General features: G+C 34.3%; 2 protein-coding genes across 2 annotated transcripts; one reads left to right on the forward strand and one right to left on the reverse strand.

Annotated features, from left to right (window-relative positions):
* The first annotated feature begins 5293 nt into the window (after positions 1–5293).
* Positions 5294–7119, forward strand: LOC114736208 (AAA-ATPase At2g46620-like). The gene has a single exon (XM_028923983.1). The coding sequence runs from the start codon at positions 5525–5527 to the stop codon at positions 7007–7009; it is 1485 nt and encodes a 494-aa protein (XP_028779816.1). The 5' UTR covers positions 5294–5524; the 3' UTR covers positions 7010–7119.
* Positions 7120–8758: 1639 nt separating this feature from the next.
* Positions 8759–10579, reverse strand: LOC114736207 (ras-related protein RABA3). The gene is made up of 2 exons (XM_028923982.1): positions 10102–10579; positions 8759–9575 (listed from the first exon to the last, which is right to left on the reverse strand). The coding sequence occupies exons 1-2, from the start codon at positions 10353–10355 to the stop codon at positions 9116–9118; spliced, it is 714 nt and encodes a 237-aa protein (XP_028779815.1). The 5' UTR covers positions 10356–10579; the 3' UTR covers positions 8759–9115.
* Between the last annotated feature and the right edge of the window lie 1038 nt (positions 10580–11617).

Consider the following 11617-nt stretch of genomic DNA (forward strand, 5'->3'; position numbering starts at 1 on the left):
ATTATGGTGTTTTAGAAAAAACATGTCATATTTTTATAATTAACTAACTTACCTAACTTCCTTAATCTAATCAAATTAGTTAAATAGATCTTATATTAAGGACCGGAGGAGTATTGTTCTGGCTATGCTTTATGAATTTGAAATAATGGTAGTTTAAACGGAAACTTGAAATTTATGATAGTAAAATTTAAATAATTGTGATTACTTGTCTTGATTAAACAATTCAAAAGACCCAAGTTCTTCTCCCAGTACACGCTTTATTGCAAATGTATGGCAATTACAATTGTCATGACCAAAATGATTCATGATATAATAAATGGTATAAAGTTGAAAAATGTCATATAAAAATTGAATTATTTAGGTGACCGAAGAGAGGGGATTGTCAGCTGTTGTGTTGGAATACTTATTCACAAAAATAAAAAAGTGATACGCAATTTTTTTATACTTTCTTATTATTAACATTCATATGTTTTTATTTTTCTTTTATCGAGCCTTTATAGTTTTATATGATTTCTAATCAAATTCCAGCATTTTTTTTAATCAAAACTTTACAATTTCACATGATTTTAATTAGGTGCTGCAGTTTCATGTGATTAATTAAAGAAAAAAAACTGTAAAAAGTTAATTAAAAATTATGTGAAGCTATAAGAATGTGATTAGAAAATCTACAGAGATGTATTTCAAAATCAGATAAAATTGTAAGTATCTAATTAATAAGAAAAAACCTGATTATATAGAAAATGAGTGAGGTTATGAGAGTTGAAGATTAATTTTTTTCCTCAACAAATTAAAAGGGAATGTCTGCACAATTTCAACCCGTAAAGTCACACACTCTCATATGAGAACATAATATATATTATTTTTAGTTCTTAATATAAGAGTTATTTTAATATTTAATATAGTCATTAATATAATACATCAATCCACCTTATCTCTCACATTTATTCGTTTTTTTCTCTAAAATAGTCTTTACACATGTTAAAAGTTTTATCAAATGATAGTTTTAACTGATACATATGATTAATAATAATATTCTAAGAAATATAACACCTGTTTATGACAACTAACCAACTTAACAAACTTTCTTAATATATTCAAATTAGTCAATTAATTTTTATATTAAAAATAAGAGGTAGTACTATTAATTTGATTGTACCAAACATGAGGAAAACAAGGGGAGAGAGATAATTGTTTTGCACTATGAACATTAATTCAAAAGATCAGACCACACAATACACATAACAACTCTTTCTAAAAACGTTTTTATCAACAAATAATCAAGTTGTGGGGATTGAAACAGTCCAAAACCGTACATGGAATTATACCTTCCCATGAAATATACGAAACTCCAATCAAGTGGACGCTACATTGTACATACGCGTAGTTCCAACCAGACAGGGACATAAAACCAAGTCACTAATGACCCATGAAGCCGGTGTTCCTTTTTCCCCCCCTTTGACTTGCAAGAGTATTTCTGAGTTTGAAAGATTCCCGTGCTTGGCTTCGTTGCTGCAAGATGACACGCACAAATCGAGAAATTTAACATAGGACTTTTTGAATCTTGCCGTTAAATTTTGGTACGAGTATTCCTTCACCAATCAATTACTTACCGAATAATTAAGAAGTTGGCTGGAAGATGAAACAACCAGCAGGTACACCATTAATGGGTCAGCCAAAGAAGCATTCTTATGATACCCCCCCCCCCTCCTTGTTCGCGCCGCAAGGCATCAACCAACAAGTACTTTCAGTCTATTTTATATTGTTTACTATTTCACACAGATTAAAAAAAAAATTTAAAATATATTTACTCTTTATTGAAATATAATATTTTTTTAATTTTATTCATATTTAATATATACACATTTCAAGAGAAATAACTATTTATACTAAAGTAAATGAAGAATAAAATAGTATATTCACACTAAAAATTTAATAAGGTGACTTATAAATAGGATAAAAAAACTTCTCTTTCTGCCCTATAATAGAACCAGAGGAGTAATACTGAAAATCACTTAAATTTTATGGCAAATTTAATTCTTTTAACTGTTTTTATTGGTACTTTCTCCAATCATATTTATAAGTTTCAAATTTGGAGAGAGGTGTGGTTTATTTTATAAATTCCAATTTGAGAGATTTATCTAAACATTTATTTTTTTTATTTTTACTCTTAATTATTTATTCTCTCCCATTTGTCATATCCTCTTATTATAGTTTTCACATATATTCTCTTTCATTCCTCTTTCTTATTTAGTATAAGATCATATTTGGAAACAAAACTATATTTCTAACCTACTTATTATTTTTAACAAATTTTAACTATTTGGTTATTATTCATAAATTAGTTATTTGAAATTTATAATAAGAATCAGAAAGGATACTTGTGAATTAGTTATAAATGATTTATAATAAGGAGTACAGTTAATAGAACTTGGCCTTTCGCACGATGCAAGGTTGGGGCAGGAACCAAAAGAACCTAAATTACAAAAAAAACAAAACCAAAATCAGACAAAATTCATGAGGCATTCTCAAGACCACATCTTTTTAAGTTCGGCCAAAAAAAAAAAAAACATCTTTTTAAGATTTTTTTATTATGTGGCTACGGTTTAACTTCTGCTTTCCAATAGTGTAAAATTATAATATATAGTACTTTCAAAAAAAAAACTCTATTATTAGTAATATATTGAACTTGGATTGTGCAGTACTGTAGTGTAACCACGGGTCTTAACCGTGGTTAAGCAATGTCACCCAAATGGCGAACGACAATCCAATTAATTAATAATTAACTTCCACTACTAAATCTATTATTGTAAATCAGACATGCGAATTATTAATTAAACCCCACAGGCTATGAGCAGTACATTAGCAACGGCAAAGATTGTCATCACATCAGTTAAAAATTGTAGTTAAACTTATATTATTTTTAGTAATAACACACGTATTTCTACGAGCACATTCCCTGCTCCCCATTGTGATGAGTATGAAGTGCTTATCACAATTTGGACCATCTAAATTAAATTTTGATAGTTTAGATTGAATTTAAATTTTTTATATATTTTAATTAATTTTTTATTTTAATAGATACAGAATTTAAAATTAGTATAATATTATAACTACTATATCTTTATAAAAATAAATTTGTTATCATAATTGTATATTAAAAATTTTAAATCTGAACTATCCATATCAATTTTGAATGGTTTAGATTGCATTATAATGATAAGCATATGAGCTCACATATGCTCATTGTTGTGATAAGCACTGTATGAAAACTCCATATTTCTTTCTTACTTGATAATAAAATCAACATCTTTAGCGAGGCGAAATGTTAAAAAAATATTTTTAAATATTGAATTCAAATTTCATTAACTTTAAACGCATATAAGCAAAAGATTTTTTGGAAAAAAAATATTTTTCAATGTTAAATTATATGGAAAATTAACTTAAAATTTTTGAAAGACTTGACTTTTTTATATTTTAAATCAAAATAATGAACAAAATTTTTTTATCATTCCTTGACTGTGTATATTTTAATTTCATATGAAATCGGCTCTCGGTAAACTGGTCATAATCAAATGATCACGTCACACTAAAGTTGCTCGGAATATTAAACAAGACTATAAATTAATCCAACAAGTCGAAATTGACTATGACCCCACCATTTCAAAAGTTGAAGGGGAAAAAAGAAGTAATTAATTTTTACCAAAACGTTGTTAGAAACTAAAATATGATGATGATAATTAATTGAAACATTATGTCGGCAGTGGTTCGCACCATGCACTTTAATCTTGAGAGATAAATCTAATTCATTTAATGTTTTTGAAAAAATGTTCTCCATCTATAATCATGTCTTTAAGAAAGTATCTTTGGGAATCTTTTGAGTTTTCTATAATTAACTCAGAAAGAGACACTGACAAAAGGTAGAAAATTTAAACAAAAGCCGATATGGAAGAGAGACCATACTAAAGCACCACCGACCCCTAAAGTGATTTTTATACTTCACTTATTTTAATAATTTTACGTTGATAATTATATAAGGAGAATTTTATCTCATAAAATCTAAAAGTGATTTTTTGATCCAAAATGACATGAAGCAATCACTTTAAAATTAGAAATTGATAGGGATTGCGTTGGATTGTTTAACTTTGGGAGGTCAAAAGACATTTGTTTCTCTCAGAAGTCCATCAATGACTCGAACCTAAGAGAGAGCCTTCGTGCCTCCGAATTGTGCATGCCACTTTGCTTTTCGTAAGCGTATACGCAATTGTGTCTTACGTACGTGTAGTGGCAAGTGACCCCCAGCACTAGCTATTTGTTTCTCTGAAACTTTGGAGAATTCGATTTAGAGAGTTCAACCTCCACAAGAAAATATTGAATTTAGTTGCAGATTTATTTCAAAAGTTTTTATAGGTATCGATTTTTTTTTTACTGCAAATTTGTTTCAAAAATTTAAATTTATAATAATATTGTCTATTGACAGTTAACATTTTAATAACAGGACAATATTGATATAATTTTAAATGTTTAGAACAGTTTTGTACTTTAAGAATTTTTGTTGTGCCAAAGGCTCTTGAATAAAATTTCAAGGGCAAATTTGCATCTAAAGCCCCTGAAATATTTATTATTGAAGAATATTCGGATATATGAATTCGACGCTTGGGCATTTTGTGTCATTATCTTGTTGCGAAGAACTTGGCAATTGGCATTTTGTGGCAGTAATTTTGATTTCAAGGCAAGTTTTTGCCTCTTCTGTTGACAAATGTGGTAAAAACTTTTAATCCTCAAATTAAAATGATACTCTCTTGATTGAATTTTGAAGCCTAGCATTCGATATTTCGATGGGAGAGATTGCTATTCTACTGAGAATCTAATTAACTTTCACGAGTTTTATTCCATCCAAGGAAAATATTTCTGTCCAACGCTCAATTGGATTAGGATGCATGAATTTTGCAATAGATAGTTACCTTTTTTTCTCATTTTTGAAATTATAGAGAAATTATTTTATTGCCATCCACACCCTCACAATTTTTAAATAAGATGATTATTCTGCCCAAATCAAAGAAAAAAAACTATATTAAATTATTAATTTTTGTCACGCCAACAAACAAGACTGAAATGGTATAGGTGTATATCCCCTAATTATCTTTTTAGGCTAAGAATAAGATCTAGCGTATAGATTAATTAATAATTAACGAAGTAGATTACGTGACTTACTTATCCCCTCACGAGTCAATGAAACCCCCAAAGAGACACAAATTGGACGCGTAAACAACGCTTGTAATTCATGCCCAGGACATAAAGAGAAAGGGCTCTTCTTTTTTCACTGGACAATTCTTTATCTTCTTCTTTTAGCCTCACTCCCTTGTCTCTGTTACTTGCTCCTCAAGTTCTTCTCAAACTCCGTTTAATACCATCATGATTTCCCACCAAAAGTTCAAAGCTATGCTTTCCAGAAAATCATTTTTTCTGAAACTCTAGCCTTAGTTTGCCCACTTCCTCAACTGGGATTTTGTCTTCCATCACCGCAATGATTGTTTACATATCAGTTTGGTTCATTCTTCTTGCAGTATTGCTTTTTCTTGCGTTCTTTTTCCTTCGGGTGATTCTGTTCAAAACTGGATTCATCTATACTCTGAAGAAATTATGGAGGACGGTTGAGGACTACTTTCATGTTTACCAGTTCTTCAAAGTTCCAGAGCTCAACGAGAGCTTGAAGGAGAATCAGCTTTACAAGAAGGTCTCTCTCTATCTGCATTCTCTGCCTTCCCTTGAAGACTCTGACTTCACCAACCTCGTCACTTCGTCAGGGAAGAAGCAGCATGACATCGTTCTCCGCCTCGACCTCAAACAAACCATCGGCGATGAATTTCTTGGAGCTAGAGTGTTCTGGTTCCACGAAGCAGAACAAACATGTGAGTCGAAAAACAGAACGTTAGTACTGAAAATCAGAAAAGCCGACAAGAGAAGAATTCTCCGGCCTTATCTCCAGCACATCCACAGCGTTGCCGATGAAATAGAGCAACAAGGAAAACGTGATTTGAAGCTGTACATGAACGCTGGCACCCAATCCATAGGCGGCGACGGGAATGTCCGGTGGAGATCTGTTCCGTTCACGCATCCATCAACCATGGATACCATCGCCATGGAAACCGATCTGAAGACCAAGATAAAATCCGACCTCGAATCTTTCCTCAAAGCTAAACAGTACTATCAACGATTGGGTCGGGTATGGAAACGGAGCTTCCTTTTGTACGGGCCATCCGGTACCGGAAAATCGAGCTTTGTCGCTGCCTTGGCCAATTTCCTCAATTACGATGTATACGACATCGACCTTTCCAACGTCCCTGGAGATTCCGATTTGAAGCTGCTGCTGCTGGAAGCGACGCCTAAATCGATCATCGTCATCGAAGACCTCGATCGGTTCCTGATGGAGAAGAAGTCGACGGGTGTGAGTTTGTCAGGAGTATTGAACTTCATGGACGGGATTTTGAACTCGTGCTGCGCAGAGGAGAGAGTCATGGTTTTCACGATGACCAGTAAGGATCAAATCGACCCGAACCTGCTTCGACCGAGTCGGGTTGACGTCCATATCCATTTCCCGCTTTGTGATTTTGCATCATTCAAGACGCTCGCGAATAGCTATCTCGGTGTGAAGGACCACAAGCTGTTCCCACAGGTTGAAGAGATTTTTGAAAACGGTGCGAGTTTGAGCCCTGCCGAGATAGGCGAGTTAATGATTGCGAATCGGACCTCACCCAGTCGAGCTATCAAGTCGGTGATCACCGCGCTGCAAACGGACGGCGATGGTAGGGGAAGCGGGAAAATGGGGCGGCGGTCGGGGGAGAGCAACGCCGCCGATGAATTGGAAGAACGCGATGCCCGGTCTCCGTGTAGCGAGGGTCTATCTACAGTGAAGGATTTACGGAAACTGTACGGTTTGTTCAGAGTGAAGAGCAACGCGAAATCTCAGTCGTTCGATGTTGGGGTGAGTCCCAGGTCAGAGCGATGGTAGGGTGAGAATCTTACACGTGTTAAGGAAGAATTGTCCATGTGGATAGTGGATGCAAATTAAAAAGGCCGAAAAGGCGTTTTCTGTAACCCGGCACCAAGACTCGGCACGTTTGATTCGTTTGAGTGCAAGATTTTCATTTGTCATTTTTAGGAGTGATTTAGAGTTAAACGTTTAGAAGGGGAAAGGTAATTTAATACGTGTATTTAGCAAAAAGGGTTAGATTGATTGGCCAAAGAAACAAATTTTCTAGTTTTAATTTTGTTTTTTCAAATTTCTTTTCCTTCCACTTCAAAGCACCTCTCACCATGTGCCAGACGAAGAAAGGATCTCATTGACTGAATTGCACTTGGTACAAATCCATCTATTTAATGCCTTTTATAAATCAAGGCAGATTTATCAAATCATATCTAGTGAACTATAAGAAAATTGCTGCTCAAAAAAAGAACTATAAGAAAATTGATCTCATTTTCTTTTGAAAAATAGGTTGATTTAGTGTATGCATTCTGATTTTCAAGTATTCATGAATATTAAAAAATTTTACTAAAAAAAATCTTCCTAAAATTTCAGCTTGCATTATCATATACTATTTCTAGTTCTTAATATGAGAAATAGTTTAACACTCAATTTGGTCCGAAATATAAGAGCTCAGTATATTTTGTCTCTCATATTTATTTGATTTTTAAAAAATAATCATAGTTGCACATGTTAAATATTTTATCAAATATAATTTTGACTAATATACATAATCAGAGGTATTTTAAGAAAGACAACATCTATTTATTATAAATAACTAATTTAAATCATTTTTTTAATCTACTTAAATTAGTCAACTAGTTATTATATTAAATATAAGATGTAGTAATTTGCTTTATATATATACTTAGCCACAGCCAGAATAACAGCATGGGAAAAAAATCAGAGATGGAGATAACATCCCTACATGTGGCAGCTCTCATACGAAGCATTGAAAAATAAGGGGTACGGATTGAGATTATGGATTAAGAAAATTTATTAAAAAATATTTAGTATAAGTAATTGTTTTTTTTACCTGGGATTGAGTAAATCTATGTATGTGTGATTGAGAAATGTCATAAGAAAAAGTGTTATTCCCCAATCTCACTACAACAAAAAACCACTTATACTAAATATCTTTAACTCTTTTTCTCAATCTTGATTTTAATTCTTAACCCCTCATTTTTAATCTTTCATCCCAGCTAAGAGTTTGAACCTATGTGGGCCTCATCGCAGCCCATCCTCGTCCTGTTTATGTGCACGAATTTGGGCCCAATTATTGTTCCTGAAAGCGGCCCAACTGAGAAGCTGGTCACAATCACGTGCGTTCGTAATTTTTTCCAAAACTCACATCAATATTAGCATTAGTAGTAACTTCAATAAGTAGTCCTCGCTCACATTGAGAAAGGCAGTATTTCGAGAATGAATTTCATGCAAGAGTTATCCCGCCCTCTTCTTTTCAAAAGTATATTTTAGCTACTTCAACGATATTAAAAAAATACATGATAATCATTAAATGTGTAAAAATCTTTATAATTGCTTATAATTCTCGTGCCACTTAATCTTTTATAGTTGAGAATATTAATGCTTCAGAGAACAGAGTATCTTTTCTTTTCTTCCCTTGAATACTCAATGCAAAGACATAAATAAGGAGAAAACAACAGAAAAAAATTAAAATAAAAAGACCTATAAACTTATTAGGTAAATCATGCACCATAACATCTTTGCACAGGATGATTGAAAGAAAAACAAATTCTGGATTCCAATGCCAATCAAACAGAGTAACAAACTAATTTATGAACATATTTATTAACTTCAACTGGTCACTATAAATATTATAACTAGTTATAATGTGATTTTTTTTATGGCAGAAAATCTGTTTCCAATCCTTTGTTGTAAGTTGGTGCGTCCATTAACTCTATATTTACGCCTCCAATTAAAAATTCATAATTTTCTGAAAATAGTAAATGCTCTTAAACTCTGAGCATGAACAGCAATCTGCCTAGATGACATAGCAGAGCACACTCGTCAAGAAGATGGCTACACAGACGAATTTTGAAAGAGGGGGGAAAAAATGCCAGCTTTTCGCTGCCATCAGCACGAACAGGAAGATAACTTCTTCATCTCACTAATTTCCAACTCAGGAGCTGTAATTACATCAATCTTGGACCCCTTTAGTGTGGCCGCATTATGAGCACCATGACTGGCGTTCCCATTCGTGAACTCCAGTGCTTTCCTGGACACAACCCTGTTGATCTCTTCCAGCAATTTGAAGAACGCAGATTCCACGTTCTCCCCACTGAGCGCCGAAGTCTCCGAGAAGAAGAGGCCCTGCTCCTCCGCGAACTCCACCGCGTCCTCCGTAGACACTGCCCTCAGATCCACCAGGTCAGCTTTGTTCCCTATTAGCATTATCACTATGGAGTTATCCGCGTGTGCTCTTAACTCCTCCACCCACCTCGCTACATGATCAAACGACTGCCGTTTGGTTATGTCGTACACCAGCATTGCCCCTAATGCTCCTCTGTAGTATGCACTTGTCACTGCCCTGTACCTATCATCACCAGGAAAATTTGCAGTCACAATGCTACATCCTACTCAGTTTGAAGTGTTACATAATTTATCTGAGCACTGATGAATTGTGATTTCAAGAACTGGGCGTGATCTGTGTGTATAACACTATCGATATTGTATACAAAAACAATAAATCTCTTCCACTGATCTTCAGAGTTCTTACTGGACTTACAACTCTGAGGAAGGGAAATGTAAATACTGGGAGTCTAGTCAACAGCTTGCGTTTGATAAAATGCCTCTGAAGTCTAAGGTCTATCTGGCATTACATTGCTTGAGTAAAACAATCCTCTGGTTGGTACTATTACAATGTAACTTGGGGAGAGATAATTCAAATATTAGGAGTTAATACTAACAGCATGTATGATTTTGATAAAATGCCTCTAAAAATCCAAGGTCAATTTGGGATCAAATTGTTTGAATATAATAATCATCTACTTGATACTATCTGGGAAACTCGAACGCAAGAGGGATTGAGATGGAGAGAGAAAGAGAGAAGGGAGTTGAACCTTTCCTGGCCAGCAGTGTCCCAGATCTGAGCTTTGATGACTTTGCCATTGATGGTGACAGTCCTAGTCTGAAACTCCACACCAATGGTGGACTTTGAGTCAAGGCAGAATTCATTCTTTGCAAACCTTGAGAGTATCTGGGTCTTGCCCACAGCAGAGTCCCCGATCACTACCACCTTAAAAACATAATCTATTTTCTCATGCCCATTCTCCTGAACCCTTTCAACATCAACCCCATTCATTTCCTGGTTCATCTTCCTTCTTCTTGACACTAGCAACAACTTGATGCTGAAGAATGATGGAGCAAAGAATCTCTGCTTTTTCCCTTAGCTTGACCAAACTAGACGCATAAATCTTGACCTTAGCTGAATCTCTTTCCTTGCAAAAAGACACGAGTTTGGTCCAGGAAGGATTTTGGTGGCGAGGAGGGTAAGTAGGAGCAAGTAGAGGGGAAGAGGGAAGAGGTTGGGAAAAAGTAGCCAGACTGAGTGCTGCTGAGTTACTGGTGGCAAAAGAAATAGGCAATGAAATGCGGCACAGTCCTTGTCTCACTTTTATTGCTTTACCAAATCATGGGCACCATGCATTACGACACACATATATTATTTTGTCACTATTATCCAGAATTATTGGCCTTTACGGAGATTTTAGTTCAGGTATGGCATGTAGGGCTCAATTCCCATCATTTAATATGAACAGCACATACATATCAACATTGTCATTTATCACACCAAAATGCCTGAAGGAGATGTGGTGTTTAATATCCCAAACACTTCATAAATTAGAAGTTGTTAACATCCATGCTGTATAAAATTTAATTTCATATGAAAAGTAAATTAAAGAGAATTCTATTATAATTTTTAAAACAAAAGGTAGCATAATGTAATTTGGAGGTATATTACACTTTATGAAGTGACATATGGTTGTTTGCTTAAAGTTAATGGGTTTGGAAGTTACGTCACTGGGTGGTGGAAGACTTGGAAAAGTGTCAACAGTTCACATCAGTTTGTTCCTAATTTCTGCCGTAATCCATGGATTCATTGCTTTCCTTTTTTAAAGTTCTCAGTCTTATTCGTGACTTTATGTTTTTAATTTTGAAATTTCATTCTTCTATTACCATTGGTTAGTCTGTCTGGAGTGGAACCCCCCCCCCCCAAAAAAAAAGAAAAAGAAAAAAAATCTGATGACTAAAAGAGTTTCTTACTTTAGTTGAATTGCATGGTTGAAGCAAAGGAGAGGTTGAAACAACTCATGATAGCGACCAAGATTTATTAACTATGTTCCTTAGGTATAATGCTGTCTGCGTCTGCTTAGCTGGTTCTGTGGTTTCCAAGTTGAGTGCCCATGTGTGTTATTTGCAAGGAGTTATTAACAAGTCTTCAGAATTTGATGCTGCAAACGAACATAATTATACATGAAATTAATTTGTTCCGTTCTGTGATTTCTCACTTGGAGAGGAGCTTTAATGTTACTATACCACAAGATTATTGACTCATGAGGACTTGTGATCATGCTG

This window comes from Neltuma alba, unplaced genomic scaffold (assembly GCF_004799145.2).
Source record: "Neltuma alba isolate B1F8T4 unplaced genomic scaffold, ASM479914v2 tig00013319_pilon, whole genome shotgun sequence".
Lineage (NCBI taxonomy): Eukaryota > Viridiplantae > Streptophyta > Magnoliopsida > Fabales > Fabaceae > Neltuma > Neltuma alba.

Bases quoted from the DNA above. Each gene is read 5' to 3' on its own strand.
- LOC114736208 (XM_028923983.1), top strand. From the start codon at position 5,525: ATGATTGTTTACATATCAGTTTGGTTCATTCTTCTTGCAGTATTGCTT.
- LOC114736207 (XM_028923982.1), bottom strand. From the start codon at position 10,355: ATGAACCAGGAAATGAATGGGGTTGATGTTGAAAGGGTTCAGGAGAAT. The intron at 9,576-10,101 runs GTTCAACTCCCT...TGGTGATGATAG, and splicing joins GACACTGCTGGCCAGGAAAG to GTACAGGGCAGTGACAAGTG.